Source organism: Triturus cristatus, chromosome 4_2, assembly GCF_964204655.1.
Source record: "Triturus cristatus chromosome 4_2, aTriCri1.1, whole genome shotgun sequence".
Taxonomy (NCBI): Eukaryota; Metazoa; Chordata; class Amphibia; order Caudata; family Salamandridae; genus Triturus; species Triturus cristatus.
In genome coordinates this window covers 619,771,164-619,790,727 of record NC_140586.1, presented here as the reverse complement: position 1 = coordinate 619,790,727, position 19,564 = coordinate 619,771,164, and the positions used below count along the sequence as shown (strand labels likewise).

At 45.0% G+C, this 19,564-nt stretch overlaps 1 protein-coding gene across 1 annotated transcript in view; it reads right to left on the bottom strand.

Annotated features, from left to right (window-relative positions):
- Nucleotides 1-19,564, bottom strand: part of ANKRD13C (ankyrin repeat domain 13C) — a 388,883-nt gene that overhangs the window by 209,327 nt on the left and 159,992 nt on the right. The window contains exon 9 of the mRNA XM_085602287.1: nt 2,831-2,992. Within this exon, the coding sequence (XP_085458413.1) occupies nt 2,831-2,992 (162 nt within the window). The remainder of the gene's footprint in view (nt 1-2,830; nt 2,993-19,564) is intronic.

The following is a 19,564-nucleotide window of genomic DNA, read 5'->3' as shown; positions in this document are numbered from 1 at the left end:
GGTAGGCATTCTAATTTTTCCTTTAAACGTAATCAAATGATTCGTTCTGATACTAAGTCTGCATCAGAAAGTGTTTAGCAAGAAATGAATACATACATGTCTGCCTTAACAAAAGCTGTACAGATTTATTCTAAACAGGTTCAGCTGCAACAGGCCGACAGTACTGCACCACCCCTGCCCTTGTCTACAGCCATCAGCATCGGTTCCTGGGTGTTCGTGCGCAGCTTCGTGAGAACATGGAAAGACCCCAAGTTTCTAGGCCCCTACCCTGCCAACTTAGGACGAACAAAGCAAAACCAAAGAGGATGATAGACGGAGTGTTGAACATTACAAGCACTCACCCCACCGTCAACTGATCTGGGTTTAATCCATCATCATTCTTTCGCTCACTCCGTCACCCCAGTTCAGACATGGCCATATGCAAATCAGTCTGACCCTGTGCCTCATGGGAACAGTCCAGCCCGAACTGCGAAGCCATGTCTTCCCTGGACCGGAAACAAGCATCCTGTTTGCAGCTGTATGAGCTGGGCACAGTCAATAAATGCAGGCTTTGTGTGACTTTTCCATGTATAAGCTGAGCTTTTCATGTGCCTCAGAAGCCTTGAAGACCTCTTTCAGTGGTGCTCCAAGCTGACATCACTTCCAGATCCCTTCCCACTTAAACATCCTGTGTTTGTTCCAAATATTTGAGCTTCTTACTCCTTTGTACAGCGGGCCTGGGCTGACTCAGCCTATGTGCAGTGGGGCAGCTAATTATCAGATGAAGATTCCCCGCTCCCCCCTCCCCATCCATCCCAGGACCTGAGTCAAACACTGATGATTCCTTCTTTTGACAAGAGACTGCCCACATGTTTGTATGAATGGACTAAAGCAGAACGTCTTTACAGAAATAAATTACAGCACATTATCCAGAAAACCAGGAGCAACGGAATCCAACAAGTGTCTTGGGAAATAAAGTGATAGCAGAGAGGACCTTCGGATTTTATGGTGAACTGGATACCTAAGTGGCTGGACCTACTCAGAGCATGAACCCTTTTATGTTCACAGATGCTACAGAATGATGCACATGTCCACAAATGTGAGCTGGATGTATGTGGGTGGACAATAATGATACATAGTGTGATGGACCTGTGGGGATAAGAAACGAATCTAGGAAGTTTAAAATGCCCATCTAAAAAGTAAGTGTACTAACATTATAGGAGAGAAAAATGACTAGCTCCGATACATGGATCAGGCACAAACTAATCATAAAATCCCAACATATATCTGTGATACTTTGATTACATTTTGCATGCTGATTATGTTGTCCCTCAGTAACTCCCTTACACTGTAAATATGTAAGTTCCTTCTCGCTGCACTTTTTCTCAACTCCCAGAATGAATTGCAATGCTGCAAATTGTTTGAAAAGTACGGTAACAGTGCGCACAGCCTTGAGAAAGGACCCTGTAAGGACTGGAACACACTGTCAGACATTTTAAGCTATCTATCCTTTAAAAATTGAAAGAGTTCACGCTACTATGAGGATATGTTTCCTTGTATGACCAGAGCAGATGAGGAGTGTGTGTTTGCACTTGTGAATGGTTGGTGCATGTGTGCTTCTCTATTGGAATCAATGCGTAAGAAGGTGTATTGTATTTTGCAGATATCTTGTTATATTTTCTGCATGAACTTGAGTTTAAGCGAGGCTATTCAGATTTGATGACTATCAATGACAATCTCATGATGTAGATAGAATCTTGAGTATTAATATAAATAAATGTTTCGTCTGGCCGAACCAACTATCCCTCACCCTGAATAGCGTTCAACCAAAATGAACCATGCATTTACTAATAACAGCATTTGTGGGAGAAATGTTCATATTTCTCAGTGAATACAAATTGCCTACATTTTCCCCTTTCTTCGAAATAATAGCGTATTCTCATAAGAATACTGTTTACTTGCTGAAAAATCTGGTATCAGTAACTCAGTGTTCATATTTTTACAAAGAGTCCAGCTCAATAGTGTAGTGCACTCTAAGGATTTGAATAGGAGCCCTAATGACCATTGAGTTTCCCAAAATAGAGATCTGTTATAGGCTTGTGTAAGCAGTAGGCATGAACACTTTCTCTTACTGCTACCAAAGACCTTAGAAATGTGTTATGCCCCATAGTAAGGACCTTTGAAATTGGTAAGGATTCTTAAGCTGGGCAAAGGGGACATCTCTCAAAAGGAATTGACTGGAAAAGCAGAAGAAATAACAATTATAGATATAGAAACAAAGTCAGCCAAGGTAGCTTTAAAGAAAGATAAAGACAAGTAGAGGTATCAAAATGCCATGCAAGCAGCTGAAAACAGTTATACACAGATCATAGTATATTCCCAATCTGAGGATCCAACAGCCCTAGATCTGTTTCAAACAGATTAAGTTAATAAGAACCCTAGAAAATATGTGTATTGTTTCTAAGTAATGCAGAAACTGTCGGACAAAGGGGGAAAGCTTCATCTAGCCAATCTCTGTACAGAAATAGATAATCTAGGAAGAGGCAAACTAGTCGATTTGCCCCTAAAAAAAGCGTAACTACTAACCCAGTTAAAAAAATTGAGTTGGGAAAAAGGGCACAAACAGGATGGCTATCGGGGCAGTGCAAAAAGGGGATTGGGGTACAGTGTGCGGTTAGCAGACAGATTTGCATGTGTCTTAGGCCACAGCAGTTGCAACATTGGTATATCCTAAAAATGAGTTTATTAAAATACCTTGCTAATGGAGGGGAATTCATCCCTGTGAAAGCAATGCAAGTAGTTTGATAAATGTAGTAACATTTTAACATTCGGAAACCAGTGTATACAGTACCTCAAAGTTCTGTTCCATTACATTTCCTCCTTTACTAAGACTTTCCATGATGGCCTTATTTCGAAGAATATCTTCTTCGCTGAGATGTTCTCTTCGTTTTCTGGATTCTAACACTAGTCCATTTACTAAATAAAAATCTGCTAAAAAATTTCCAACTCTTTCCTAAAAAACAAAAATAAACAAAACCTTTTATTAACAATGGATATACTAGTTACAAGCTCTAAATTTGCTGTGTCATTAGGAAAGAGATATATTCTCATTTTGCAACCAGAATCGAGATTTTAGCATTATTTTTAATGAAGATTGTGGACCTTGAGGCAATTCGGATTAAAATGTACAGTGTGTCCAATAAACTTTATTTGCCTCCCGTCTTCCGTGAATCATTACCACTGGGACCTATGCCTTCGCTACAGCCCCCACCAATCCAACAGCTGTTTTAACTAGTGTTAAAATACCACAGTATTATGTTACTCACCTTGTAAGCATCTGGTCTTGGCATGTAGAGCTGTAGATTCACATGCTTTGCATACGCCTGTCATCTAGTGTTGGGTCCAGATGTTTGCTAGTTGTTTTTCTTCGAAGAAGAAAAAGTCTTATGCAGCCACGAGGTACGGTGATTCCTTCCTGTGATGGTGTGCATGGGCATCAACTACATTGTTAGACTATTTTCCCGCAAGAGGGTGAGAATGGAAAGAGTGTAGTACGGATATATCTATGCGTATGTAGTGTAAATAATAGGAATTGCAACACCCAGGAGGTGTCCGGGGAGGAGGGAGGTCGCATGTGAATCTACAGCTCTACATGCCAAGAACAGATGCTTACAGGGTAAGTAACATAATCCGGTGGAGGCATGCGTGCTGTAGGTACACATACTTTGCATAGATTGCATAGCAGTATTCTCCCAAAGCGATGGCTAACCAGTGGGTGTTGCAGTTGTTTGAAAGAGTGTTTTTAGCACTGCTTGTCCTACATTAGCTTGTTGACGTGCTAAGACATCCACACAATGATGTTAGGTAAAAGTGTGTGGTGTAGACCATGTAGCTACCTTTCAAATGTCAGCTATGGGAAGGTTACCTAAAAAGGCCATAGATGCTCCTATTTTGCAAGTAGCGTGTGCTCTAGGAGGTACAGTCAAGTTCTTTTAGCTTTAGCATAGCAAGTTTGAATGCATTTGTTAATCCACCTAGAAATACCAGATTTAGAGATGGGATTTCCTTTATGAGGTGAAGCACATGCAACAAAAGATTTTTACATCAAGAGTATGTAGTGCCCTTTCTGCTACTGAATCAGGTTAATGGAAGAACACAGGTAACTCAACTGATTAGTTAATATTAAAAGCAGAAACTACTTTTAGAAGCAATTTAGGGTTTGTAGGAAGAACCACTATCTATATGAAGTTGACACGTCTCCGTGAAGTGATATCAATTAGAAAAGCAACCTTCCACAAGAGAAATTGTAATGCAAAATTGTGTAATGGTTCGAGGGTGGTCCCATAAGCCTTGTGAGAACAATCTTAAGGTTACCGATAGGTGCAGGTGGTACCCTGGGTGGTATTATTCTTTTAAGGCCTTCCATAAAAGCTGTAATTATTGGAACTTTGAATAGGGACAAATGTCTGTTTTGCAGATATGCAGCTACTGCTGCAAGATGTGATCGAATAGATGTGTAAGCTCAGCCACCTTGCTGTAGCTGCAAAAGATAAAGAATATATTGTACAGATGCATCAAGCGGATCAATTGGTATTTTTACAATAGATGATAAACCTTTTCCATTTTGCTGCATAACATGCTCTAGTGGTAGGTTTTCTTGCTTCTCTCAGAATAGTCATGCAATCTGGTGGTAGGTTTAAATATCCAAACTCTCTAATTTCAGGAGCCAGATTGCTAGGTTGAGCTCCTGGGGGCTTGGATGTCTGATTTCTCCATGCCTCTGTGTGAAAAGGTTGGAAGTGAGGTGCAGTTTATGGAGTGGCACTACTGACCATTCTAGCAGTGTGGTGAACCATGGTTGAGGGGTCCATGTTGGCGACAATAGAATTAGTGTGAATGATGCCGGTCTAAGTTTCCGAACCAGCATGGAAGTACAGGGAGAGGCGGAAAAGCATAAGCAAATATCCCTGACCAGTAGGGCATTGTAAGAGAGTGCCCTCTTTTTGCATGGTTGCCCCCACGTTGTGCTAAACTGCTGATGTACTTTGACTGAGTGTGCCCTGGGCTCCTGCCAACCAGGTACCCAGGGCCTATGTTCTTTCCCTAAATCTGCATTGAAAACAAAACCCAAATGGCACTGTCCACAGGTCAGGCCTTTGTAAACTGTACCCAAAAAATAAATATACTAATAATTAATTAGATAATTGTAATTGACCAGAATTCCCTGGATAATTGATTGTATAGATGGTCAATTAAATAATTACAAGAAAAATTAATCGTACTATTAATTAATTGGATAATGACAAATAACCAGAATTCCAAGAATAAGTAATTGTATAATTAATTAAATAAATTAGTAGATAACTTAATTCCCAGAATAAATAAAACAATTGAGTAACGCATTATTAATTAATCAAATCAAGGAACGAGAATACACTAGGGAATAGATAACTTCATCCTAGTCAGGGCATTTTCAGCAGCAATTATGAGAGTACCTTGTAAACCAAAACACGAACTAGGACTTTATTACAGAGGAGGCTCCCCAAGAGGAGTTATATACACCATTTACAAAATGAAAGGAGCAAATCTGACTCTCGCACATAAAGCCCTCCAATCTCTCTAAAAACACTGCCAAAACCTTTAAATACAACCTGCTCAGGAAAAACCCTGTAATACTTATATTAGACACCTCCGCTAACTCAAAAATCAGAGTGATTATTAACAACCTAATTTTCTACTCTAGATCACTAGCCAAATTGCGCACCGCAACGTCAAAACTGCTAAACATCAAAGAAACAAGAAAAATCCCGTACGGAACTGAGTTGATGATAAAACCCTCAAAAAATCTAAAAAAGCCACACTAAATATAACGTTCTAGAAAAATGTCATGGTACTCATCCAAGCAGCCAACAAGGAACTTGAGTTATTTGAAGATTACTTTACCACACTAAAAGATCAGGTCCATAACATCCCTAACTCAACTCACCAACAAGGCGACAGCTTAGACACCTCCATACATACTCCTATGAGAGCAACTGAAAAGTGATAGAGCAGAACAGACCAGGAGAGTAGACACTCTAGATCCTCTAATACTAGACAATACACAAAGACACACGTTACAGCAAAAAACCCAAGAGTAGACATTTGCAAAACAATCAGCAATAATCCCATAGAAGCAATCCAAGCAAAATCTAACAAGCTGCTCAATCGGCACACATCAGATGCTAATACCTCCACAACCATGGATCTATCGGACACAACATCCAACAATCAGGGCCTTGGGACAAGAAAGCAATCGACCAATATTAATACAGGACCTGCCCTTCAAAGCAAAAAAATAATTCATGAAAGAACGAAAGATATAAACAAACAGCCGGAAGTTGAACCTGCCAACTTAACGATCCACAGGTCAGCAGTCCCGCTATAAAAACACCAACTCTCACCATCAGGAAAGGAATTAGAAATGCTCAGCCCAGGGCAAATGGGAGTTTAGGTCAGCACAAAAGATGCACCCTCAGAGGCACTGGGGCGGCCAGGTGCAGTGTGCTGTTTTGGCGTCAGAAGCCCTGTAGCTTTCAAAGGGGAGTCTCCGGTTTGCAAAAGCACTGCAGGCTCGGGGACAAAGGTCTTCTGGCTGCGACCACGACTTGGAGAGGTAAGTTGGGATCTTGGGGGTTGGTTAGGCAACATCGGTTGGGACACGCAAGGCCGTGGGGCTTTGGGTTGGCTTTTAGGGTGGGATCTTCTTACTATCTCCTGGTCGCAGTTGGGGGGACCTTCTGGTTGGAGGCTGCATGCATCGGCTGGAGGCTTGAGGCAGGTCATGGGTCGCCAGATCTCAGGTCAGGATTGCCGGGGGGGGTGGAGGGGACTTCCTCTTGGTTCTTGGGCCACTTGAACTCGGGCCGTGGGCGTGAGGGGCAGAGTGGTGCAGCCCAGCAGATCCTTGCGGAACTGGAGTCTATTGTTTGAACAAATCCGGTGTTCATTGGAGACAGAGTCTTTGAAATTGAAGGCAGGCAAGTCCTCCCGGTTTGTCGAGGTTGCTGTCTGCAGGACACACCGGGATTTCGCTGGAGCAGGTTCGAGGTGGGGAGAGGCCAGTAGGGCTGGGGCCCAAGTCAGAGGGCATGCTCCTCTTGTTAGCTTTGGCACGGCTGTACGGTCCTTCTTTTCTTATTGCAAGTTCTTGTCTGAAAAAGCAAGGTTCAGGTGTGCCCCTAAATACTAGATTTAGGGGAGTTACAGGTAGGTAAAAAGGTTGGGACCAATGGGTCCCTTCCCTGAGGTGGGTACACCTCCTATTAAGCCACCCTCCAGTGGGAGGGGGGGCATAAGCCGTTCCTTGGTTGGCTGGGTCCCCTCATCTGCAAGATGGCGGGGAATGAGTTGTGCTTCACCTCGCCTCCCCCACTTGAGGAGTGGAGTTGGCAGAGGTGAGCACACCTCTCCTCCACACTTGTTTTTCCCGCCGGTTCTCCCGCCCAAAGTGGGGGTCAGAACCAGTGGGGACCAGTTGCTAAAAGCAGCAAGTGGCCTGAGGAAGCTCACAAAGGCGGCAAGCCTTTGAAGCTTCCCCTTTGTGAACCCTGCCTATCCTGGCGGAGGAGGAGGCTGGGCACCTCGTCCCAGGATGTGCATTGTTTCAGGCCCCCAAGAGCAGCAGGTTCTCGACCACTAGAGTCCAGGCGGAAAGCAACCACTCAGCCTGGAGACTAGTGGTAGGTCGTTTTTCCAGGGGGCATTGCTTAGATGTCCGCTGTGTGCATTTTTCATTAAATCCCACACTGGCATCAGTGTGAGTTTAATGTGCTGAGAAGTTTGATACTAAACCTCTCAGTTTTCAGTGAAGCCATTATGGTGCTGTGGAGTTCGTAATGACAAACTCCCAGCACCATTTACTCTTAATGGCAGCACTGCACTTAAGATGTCCAAGAATGGACTTGGACACTGTAGGGGTACAGGGCTCATGCACCTGTACCCTCACCACTGGTATAGTGCACCAGGCTAGATGGGTGACTGATCTATACCAGGGTAGTGGGTTGTAGGCATGGCACACATGGATGTGTGCCATGTCGACTCTTCACTTTGTTCTGCACCAAAACACGCAGCCTGCAAAGGCAGTGTGTGAGTGTGTGAGTGTAATGGTACAGGGCCTCTAAGGGTGGCACAATAAGTGTTGCAGCCCTTAGAGGTCTTCGCTGGTCACAGTGCCCTGGGTACCTGTGGTACCATTTACCAGGGGCTGACCTGTGGCCAGAGATGCCAATTGGGTTTTGTTTTTAATGTAGGTTTAGGGAAAGAACATAGGCCCTGGACACCCGATTGGCAGGAGCCCAGGGCACACTCAGTCAAAACACATCAACAGTTCTGCAAAAAGTGGGGGCTACAAAGCCGAAAGAGGGCACTTTCTCACACACGCCGCTAGGCGACTCCTAGGCAGTGCGCACAGCCCGGGCCTTTGGTGCCTGGCAATGTCATTGGGGACTGGTTGACTCCTGGAGAACCCTACAACCCCACGACCAGGACTGTTACTACTTCTCGGCCTTGGTTTAGGCCCATGTCTGCCTAGACACATTCCTCTGTACCTCAGATATACAATGCCTAGTCCAAACCATTAAGTACTTGTCCCGAACGATATCAGATCACAACCCGGTCCTCCTCTACTTAAAGTAGGCCCACCCCAGGCCCTCAATACCTACCTGGAGGGTCAGACCAGACTACTTTGAGATCAAGTCTTTCTGGCGATAAGGGAGAAGATATTCCAATACAATTCCTCCAGGTGGAGTGTGATGCCTTAAAGGCAGTCCTGAGGGGCCAGTGATTGCAGGAGCCAATGGGATTAGAAATACACTTCTGAATGAGGTCCTGACTGCGGAACAGGACCTGAGAGAGCTCAAGAGGCGGCGACCGGAGCAACCGGAACTCCAGCCCAGACTACAGGACGAAGTAGTAAAACAGACAGACTTAGATGCTTTGATTTCAAACAATATTTGGACCGAACACCTGCCGATTGACTAGATCTGGGTCCGTTCTGGTGTGGCTGGTGAAACCAGCCAGCAGGGGCTCGCTTATAGTTGAGCTGGAGGACGAGGGGGGGGGGGGGATAAGAAGTACACTTAGGAGGTGATCAAATACTTTTTTGCTCAGTGCTACTTCAACCTGTACCATATTACTCCTACATAGGACACTGCTTTGGTCTGCTACCAGGCTTGAGAGTCAATTGGCAGAAGTCCCGATTTTTCCCCTGTGATGCCCAACAGACTCCCTCCAGACGATCTAGAACACGTCCAGTGGGAACACAGCTGCCTGCCGTACCTAGGGGTAAAGATATATAACAATACTGCTGACCTTTTGGAGGGCAACGTAGGTAGAGTGATCCACTCCCTCCGTTCCTACATGGAGTTTTGGAAGACAGGTGGCCCTCCTGAAAATGGTGGTGCTACCGCGCCTGCTATACTTTGGCACGCTTCTAGTATGGATCCCTCAAACGCTGTTCTGAGATCTAGATTCCCTGGTCATATCATTTATTTGGGGGACAGGCCACAGACAGGTAGTAATAGTCACGGGCCAACTCTCCACAGCGACTGGAGGACTGTCAGTCCCCGACTTCAAAGCAGACTGTCGCAGTGCAGCTCAACTGGGAGATCCAATGGCCGGCGTCCAGAAGGAACCCAGGCAAGGCCCCAAACACATTTACACCGGCGTCATCGGACCGTGCAAAAGTGCTATTGCGAATAAGACAGCAATACGCTGGGGACACTGGAGTTCAGACATAATTCAACGCTGGGCCAGATTCCTGCAAAAAACCCACAGTAGGATTCCATACTCTCCTGATGTACCCCTCGCTATACTTTGACATGTGCCGCATAGCAGATGCTGGGCGGGCCTCGAAGCCCGGCTGCAGCCGGGGCGACTACAGTGGGAGATCTCTCATGATTCAGAGTTTCTCCTGTTTGAAGAGTTTCGTGCAGAATTTGATCTACCCAAAGGTCATTTTCTCCTGCACAGTGCCCTCACTTTGGCGTTCAGAAAGCACTGGGTCAACAGAGCCATGGGCACTGAACTGTTGTCGATATGTGGCTTTTTTTTCTCAGAGTTTTATATAGCGCAAACTTGACCCGAAGGTATCAGAGCGTTTTACATGAGCACCAATTGCATTACACCAGGGGTTTCCAACGAGTAGCTCAGGAGCTACTGGTAGCTCACCAGTACCTTCAAAGTAGCTCTCTGAGGTGAAGTCAAGCCCAGTATCAATTTCAGAGTAGGTGCCTATTAAAGAAGGCAGCACTGATCATCTCAAGACCCTAAGATTGACAGCCAGCCAAACTTATCACAGTAACTCATACTAACACTCAAACACACACCATGCCAGCTTATAGGACCTGCTACATGACAGTCTGTATCCAATCTCAATATAATTAAGCCACAAGGAGATTGAAGATGTTGCAGCCCCCCCTTTATCAGTCACAACATGTGTGTGAACAGTGCACCATCAAAAAAGTAGGTCAGCAGTAGCCTGAGCTGTAATCAGTGTTGACCCAAAGTGCGGGACTGCAGGAGTCAGAGTGAACATTTTTCAGTTAGATGCATGATCGACTCAAGACCCGAGGAGAACGGGGTATGATCCAGACCAGAGAAAATTAAGAAATTCATCAACATTTATGTGTGTGCTCATAATAAACACTATTGCTTCCTGAAACTATGCCTGGTGCCAAGAACCGCCAAATATATATGCTAGCCCCATCAGAAGAGTGTTATATTTGGTATAATTGTGTCCATTCCTGACATAATAGTGCCAATGGCATAATTATGGTCATCCTTGACTATTTTAGTATTTTTGGTCTAATTGTGGTATGCTGGCAGCATAGACCTACTCTGAGCATGACTGGCCTGTATGTACCTATTCTTGGCATATTAATGGTCATGACTGATATGTGGTCTTAGCCCTGATTCTTCTGGTTTCCAGCCTTGACACAATTGTGGCCCTAGTATAATGGTGGGCATTACTGGCATAATCCAGGCATCCGTGGTACTATGGTGAGCATCCATTATGATATAATGGGGTAACCCACAATTGTCCACGGACCTGGGTAACGATTGGTATAGGAAACAACGGTCCTAGACTTCTTTAAAGCTACAATTCAATAGTCTGGTCCCGGGAACCGGTGCCCTACCTGGGGGTCCTCCTGGCTCCGACCCTGCCCACGATGGTATTGGCCAATTACACCGCCTTGGGCCGGAAAGTAAGGGATGAGTTAACACGCTGGGGTCGTGGCACCCTGTCGCTGCTGGGCAGGGTGGCAGCGATCAAGATGACAATTTTGCCTCTGGTCCTCTATTTTGTTTCGGGCACTTCCGCTGCGCCCGCCAGCGGGTTGGCTCCGGCAGATGCAGTCGGATCTGGGACGCTTCATTTGGCAGGGCAAGAAGCCCAGAATGCTGAGAGCACTTTCATTACTGGCACAGGAGGCGGGGGGGGGGGGGGACTCGGAGTCCCGGACCTCCGCAAATACTTTCACGCGGCGCAGTTGCGGTACCTGGTGGAGTGGAGCAGATGGGAGTCGGATAAACACTGGCTCTTCCAGGATCAGGCGGTGGCGGGGCGACCTCTACAGGAGGTACCGTTTTTACGCAGAGCTCACCGCCCTGCTAACTTATATGCCTCCTTTATTACCAGAGTGCATCTCCAAGCATGGGACGCCACGAATCTCGCACACGGGTTGACCACGTTCCCCTCCCCACTGACGCCTTTGGCGGATAATCCGGAGTTTGCTCCAGGGATGGAGAGGGGCACATTCGGGCGCTGGCGAGAGGCGGGATGCAGGGCCCTGTGCCACCTGTACGATGCAGAAGGGATTGTCCCCTTTGCGGACCTCCGACGAGACTACACATTGCCGGAAACCGAGAGATTACGGTATTTGCAGGTTCGCCACTGGGCGTTACACCCACAGGTGCGCGAAACAGCGGACAGACGACTCCTCCCTTACGAACGCTGGCTGTTAACGCGCATGTCCGACACCAAACTCATCAGCGACCTGTACCGATTCCTCCAAGTGCCTCCCTCGCACTTTTACAACCCGGGACGGGAGCGATGGGAGAGGGAGCTGGGTAGGACCCTGAGTCACGAGGAATGGGGACAGATAGCTTACAGAGCTAGGCACTCGGCATATCACGCGGGCCTTACTGAAACCTTTACTAAGGTCTCCACATATTGGTATTACACGCCAGCACGTATACACGCCATGGACAGTAGTAAAGAAGACACCTGTTGGAGGGGTTGTGGACAGGTGGGTACACCGACACATATCCTGTGGGACTGCCCCTTGCTTGCAGTTTACTGGAAGGAGGTGATCGATGAGGTTGACTCCCACTTTAAAACTGAGTTGCCGCGCTTCCCAGCTTATATAGTACTGGGCCTCCCCAACGACCTGATGTACCCCTTGAAATCCCACAGAGGCAGGCAGATCGCCATAGCGCTGGGGTCTGCCATTCAGAATATCCTGGTTCACTGGCGCTAACCCATACCCCCCACGATCATGGGCTGGCTGCATAGATTATGGCATGTGTTAGGCATGGAGAAACTGTCATTGACAGTGAAGGGGGACACGGAGAGGTTTAATGACCTCTGGCAGCCATTTCGGTCCCTACTGGTCACAGAATTCAGGGAACTGACCTGCCCCAGATACCTACGCCTCTTGAGGCTCACTACACAGGAGGACCCCGCCCCCTGACGGGGCTTGATGTTAGAGCATGATGAGGCCCTCGGACGAAGCAAGAAGGCCTGGCGGTATTCACTGGACGCACGCACTGGACTGGGGTGGGGGGAGGTAGGGGAAGCGTGGGTGGTGGGACGGGGAGGGGGGAGTTGAGACGGGATTGAGTTTTGTTCTTTTAATTTTCGGAGTATCATGGGAGATAGCAGTCCTGCTGGACCAGTCTTAGTCATAATGCCTGCTGCGGGGACAGGGCCCTTATTCGCCAAATTAGGGCGATTCGGCGAGGGGTGCCCCGCGGGTCTGATTACACAGGACACGCGCTACATTGATTGCAGCCTACAGCCCTGCCTTTAGTATGAGACGCGGCCGGCCCTGAGGGGTTGTAGGTGACATGCTGTGTTTACATTGACCTACCCACGGGGCTAGATGGGAGTGAAGGTATACCGCTCCTCCGACGCAGTAATGAGCCGGCCCGCAGGGTTGTAGGCGGAAGCTGCTGATGCTGCCAATGACACTTTGTTCATGTTAAAACTAATAAAAGATTTAAACCTAAAGCTACAATTCAGTTATGAAAAACATTCTTTAGTCAAAGGGCATCCGGTACATATAGAATTAGCATTGTATCATTAATGTACCACCATTTTCTTTACAATGCAAACAAGTATATCCTCAAAAGACAAAAAGGCACAAAAAATCGGAGCGATATTTTGTGTCTTTGCGTCTTTTGAGGATATACTTGTTTGCATTGTAAAGAAGATGGTGGTACATTAATGATACAATGCTAATTCTATATGTACCGGATGCCCTTTGACTAAAGAATGTTTTTCATAACTGAATTGTAGCTTTAAAGAAGTCTAGGACCATTGTTTCCGATACCAATGGAGAGCATCCATGGCATATGACTGTATACCTGGGAATTCAAAGTAGTCTGTCCATATGAGGCATTTGCACATGGGAGTACATGATGATAATGACAAGCTGATGTTTTGAGATTGTGCATTTCTCAAAAACTGAAAACTGATATTTTAAAGGCAGTTTTAGTTTTCAAAAATTGGGTTTCTTCTGGAAAATTGAGTTTGTTTGCCCACAGTGGAAAGTAGTATTAGATAGAAAAATGTGCATTTTCAGAAACTGGTGAATGATAATTCAAGCTGAGCTGTGGAGATGTACTGCTGTGCTTATGTCCTTTGTGCCACTGGGCATGTCAAGATTTGAATGTTTCTTCATAAGTCAAGGGGAGGCATTTAATATTGAAGAACTTCTTCCCAGCGTTTCTGCTGGTAACCGCACTTGGTATACTTGGGTGGTAACTACTGAAAATCTTGCTTTGGGTGGTCATAGTGTAGTCACTGTTTTACAGGTATAACATTTGCTAGTAGCTCGGGAAGACTTTCCTTGAGCAGAAGTAGCTCTCACTACAGAAAAGGTTGGAGACCCCTGCATTACACACATTTATTTTTTTGGTTAGGCATGGGGAGATTAAGTGATTTGTCCAGAATCACAGGATGTTGTGCATCGTAGCAGACTCGAACCCGGTTTCCCAGATTTGAGGTCAACCGCCCTAGCCGTTAGGCCACATCCTCGCCAAAGGCTTTATCGGCAGGTACAATTAAAACAGTCTTGTGTATTTATAAAGCGATACGTAGTGATCTGCAATGACCAATGGAGCGCCTGCGAATGCAATGGGAGGAGGCACTGAGAATTGCAATCCCTGAGACGGGTTGGTATACCATCGTGGAAAGAACGCCAAAGACCTTGCAAAATGCGTGCTTTAAATTGATTCATTACTAGATCTTGAACCCCGCTCTGAACTGGAAATTATTTCCAGACAGAGGAGGCAGCTTGCACCTGCTGTGGGGAAAGGGACGCGCATATCTTGCACATGTTCTAGAAGTGCCCCACTCTGAGTGCCTTTTGCGGGGGAGGTCATGAATATAGTCTACTCTAAGCAGTCATTGACAAGGATATTCCTCTCACCCCGGGTTACTGCCTACTGGGGTGGTTGCCATACACAACCATACCAAATTCACTGGGAAATTCCAAGATCTCGCATACGTCCTGGCTAAAAGAGAATTTAACAGGAACTGGAAGTCAACGGGAGGTCCTAGACTAGCAACATGGTGGAGGTAAATGGAAAAATGGGCAGGCTGTGAAGAGAACACTTCTACGGGAAGCCCTATGGAGCTAAGGCACACTGGACGCAGCTAAGGCCTGGGGAGTGCTATTCGATGAACTGATAGCACTGGACTCATACGCCACCTGTGCCTTTGTCTTCATGATCTCCATCTCCAAAGCAGGTGTGAAGTGGGATGGGCCCGGCCGCACCCCCGATGGCCTATCTCGGACCACACCCCAGTCTCCCGTACCTATAACCTACACATACCAGAACACAGGAATCTCTGGAGCACACAAACGCATTGCATAAAACTGACAACTTTGAAGTGAGATGCGGACACAATGGATGAGGGTGGGGGAAGAGTTGGGGATGTTTGTAATGTTGAAAGAAGCAGGGAATGTTAACGAAGAGAACAATGATTTAATAGGTTGCATTGAATGTACCATGGCGGTACATTACTTGCAGCAGTTCACGTTAGAAAATAAGTTACTTACCTGTAACTGTAGTTCCAGTATTGGAAGCTTTTATAGATTCACATGCTTGAATCATAGCCTGTTGTTATGATGGGAGTCCCCGGTACTTAAAATAGTAGTAGTAATAATAGTACACCGATAGGTATAGACTAGAAAAGTCCTAGGCCTCTTAGTTTATTAACCTATCATAATTAAAAAAGGAACTAAAGTTTTGCCTTAACCAATCAGCATGAATCACCCTTCAGAACACTCCAGAGAGAAGCTCAGTACCTCAGATTTTCGAGCACTAGTGCTAAAGTTAATATGCTGAGATAAATAAGGTGAGCTTCCCCCGTGGAGGAGGGTGAGTCACATGTGAATCCATGAAAGCTTCCAATACTGGAGAACTACAGTTAGAGGGAAGTAACTAATTTCTTACTCCACTATTGGAACTTTTATAGATTCACATGCTGGAATCAGAATAGCAAGCAGTGGAGTAGCACATTTACCATACCTTTGAAAAGCTTAACAGGAATATGCATCAGTAAAACCTGCAAGCAGACACTAAACAATAGAACAAACATATTTACATATCCATAACAGCTAAGGAAAATTACTTGAAGCATTAAACATAGCAAAAGGTATACCGTATGAAAATGTGATATAGATTAAGAGATAGGGCGGTAGACAAGGGTGGGTCACCTTAATGGAACAGGTGCTGAAGTACTGCTTGACCCACCGCTGTCTCATTTCAGACTGCAGAGTCAGGCACTAGTGCCGGGTAACTATGTTTATTCTCCCACATTGCTGCACGGCAAATCTCAAGTAGTAACACTCCCGCAAACAAAGCTGCAGACGTTGAAACTGCCCTTATGGAATGTGCTCGGACTCGTGAAGACAGAGGACTGCCAGATTTGTAATAGCTAATGTGTGGTTGAGTGGGCCTGCACACCTATTTGTGTGTACTTATATTCCTTATGTAACAAAGATCTTTAGTGTATTTTTAGCGTGCTTTCACGTAAAGGGATGTGAGTCAACGTCCCTGACAGTAACAATGAGTAGGAGAGGTTCTGAAGTGATCAGAGCCTACGTGAATCACAGCTCGGACCCTCAGGTCTCAACAAAGTAAACCCAAAACATATACAAGCTTTGCGAAAAATTTACAGTGAAGCTGAATACTAATAATAAAATATGAAAGACAACAAACGCGTTCAATTTAGCCGTTTTTTGTATTGAAAAACAAGCTTAATGGGTATTGTTATCACCACAATACATTCAATAAAGATTCTGTGTTTCAATTCGCAGTAAAAAATGACATTCAACAATTACAAAGATTAGATCCCAATGCATTTCGGGTTAAACTCTAACCCTTCGTCAGGGGATACATTTGTTCACAAAACCATCTTAGCAAATGTTGTGGTTCTTTTGAACTTCTTTTCAGTCTCACACCAGAGCTGCAACAAAAGCCACATAAATCCAATTAAGGAAATTACATGTACATGGGTACAATAGGATTTGCACTCGACAGTAGGTCCAAAAGGTGAAAGACCGTAACCTCGAAGTCAGAGAGTAACAGTGTTTAAAAAGAACGAGGGAAGCGAAAAACGTGAAGTCTCATTGTGATGTGTTTGAAAGAAACTGTGCTGTAATCATGAGATATATAACCAGCCGAATGAAGTGAAATCGTGCGTTGCGAGAGACGTAAAAGACATGCATATTAAAGCTAAACCGCCACCAGTATTCCGACGGAGAAGACTGTCTAGCCTAGACTCACCTAGCTGTAACGCCAGGAGTGTGCGAAACAGAGTCGGAGTGTCCCTTTACGTGAAAGCACGCTAAAAATACACTAAAGATCTTTGTTACATAAGGAATATAAGTACACACAAATAGGTGTGCAGGCCCACTCAACCACACATTAACTTGTCACTATTGAGTCCCAGTGGTCCAGCACCCGGCAATCATCATGTCATGGAAAGATATTGCAGATTTGACTACCAATCAGGCAACCACGAAAGCTTACACATCTGATGAAGCCACATCTATTTATTCTCTTGTAAAAGAAACACGCACTTTCAGTTCCTCCACCAGAACTACAGCGCAACAGCTACGACAACTGGAATACATTATGAGGAAGGAAATTAACCAACGTCTCCACGCTACAACGCTCATCGAGTACCACAAAGTCAAAAGAATTCCAAGAGGTCTAAGAATAGCGTTAAAACCTATGCTCTTTAAATTTAACAAACACTTTATGTCCCGTTGGTACGCCATTTTGAACAAATGTTCGCTTGATCTCATACTACTTATTGTGGAAGAAATCTCGTCTATACTTCAGGAATTGGACCAAGACATCAACAAATTGAAAGAAGAACTAATTGAAACCATGGTAGAAGAAGACTGGAATAAAGTTTTAGAAGACATCAATATTAGACTGGATGCCCATGCAAAGGAAGTACACGAGCGCAAAATTAGAAAATTTAAAAGGGACACAATCGATTACAAACTTGACTAAGTTTACTCTTGGGCAGAAGTTTACGCACAAAGACGTCCTTTTAAAAAGACCGGTAACTCATCATCTGAGGAAAGCGTCGCTACTGAACAAGACGTGCTACTTCACAGACCGACAGTTGGGTCACATACTCAATCTGATAACCTAAGGGAAGAACAAGCAACCACTTGTACTACCAAACCGTCTTTTTTAGCCGAGGGCCACTCATCCAAATCCCCCCCGGACAAAACCATCACACCAGGAGACAACGTACCCGCAGGGGACAAATCCAAAAAAAACATCGAAACAGGCAGACCTCAGCGGAGTACCAAGAAGACAATTCCCTAGTAGTAAACATCTCTAACAAACAACTCAATACCGATCAACTTCAAGTATTGAATAGAGGAATATCGTTTGTACCAACCTACACATCAAATAGTCTGGAAACTGAGATCGCATTCTTCAAATTTATGCGTAAACTACGACTGAAATGGTTCTTCACGATTAACCCCAGAACTGAAGATGAGACAACTATCACCCAGAAATTTCGTCCAAAAAGCAAATTTGTGTCCCCATTGACACACAAAACCCTTGACACCTTTGAAATCTTGGTCAAAAAGGACCTGGAGAGTATAAAGTACACTAAACCAAAACATTCGAATCTTTCACAAAAAGAAGCACGCATCCTCAACGCCTTACGACAAGACACATCTATCACATTTCAACCAGCCGACAAAGGTGGAGCCCTGGTGGTAATGGACACCGAGTTCTACGCAAAAAAAGTTGATGAGCATGTGAACGACCTCAATACATACATCGCTATGGATTCAGATCCCACTAAGGATTTGTTGATTATTCTTAACGGCATTCTACAGAAAGCAGAGGAAGATGGTATCATCGATTTAAGCACACGCAAATTTCTTTTCCAATCCACCCCAAAGGTTCCGCATATATACATGTTGCCAAAGATACACAAAAACAGAATGAACCCCCCGTTCAGACCCATAGTAGCAGGCTGTGGATCGATACATGAGGCAACAGGCCAATATTTGGACCACCACTTGCAACCTTTGGTTCAATCTTGGGAAACATACATCAGAGACACCACTGATTGTCTTCTTAAACTAGAATCGATCAAAGCACATCTAGACACCAACTATCTTCTCTGCACAATTGACGTTGTGGCCCTCTATACATCTATTGCCCACGAAGAAGGTCTCGAGGCTGTAGAATGGAGACTCCTTAACTCATCCATTGCAAAAGAAAAAAGCATTTTCCTTTTGGAACTATTACATTTCGCACTGTTCCACAGCTACTTTTCATGGAAAGACAGACACTACCTTCAAATCACTGGCACATCGATGGGCTTTCCAGGAGCCCCATCGTACGCGAATACCTTCATGGCCTACTTCGAGCACCAATTCATTTTACAAAACCCGGTTTGGCGCGCCAATACAATTCTCTTCTTGAGATACATTGACGATATCTTGGTCATTTGGAAGGGTTCCAGGATTCTTTTGGAACACAGCATCACTGAGCTCAATGCATGCAATCCGCGAATACAATTTACCCATGATATACAAGATGACAAGATCCATTTTTTGGACATTGAGATCCTCAAATCTACTCAAGGTCTCATCACCACCATTTACAGAAAGCCTACAGATGTTAACAACGCACTGCACTTCAGCAGTGCCCACCCATACTCCTTGAAGAAACATCTACCGGTGTCCCAACTCACGAGAATAAAAAGGATTACCTCAAACGATCGACAATGCGAATTGAACATCAACGAGCAACTGGTGAAATA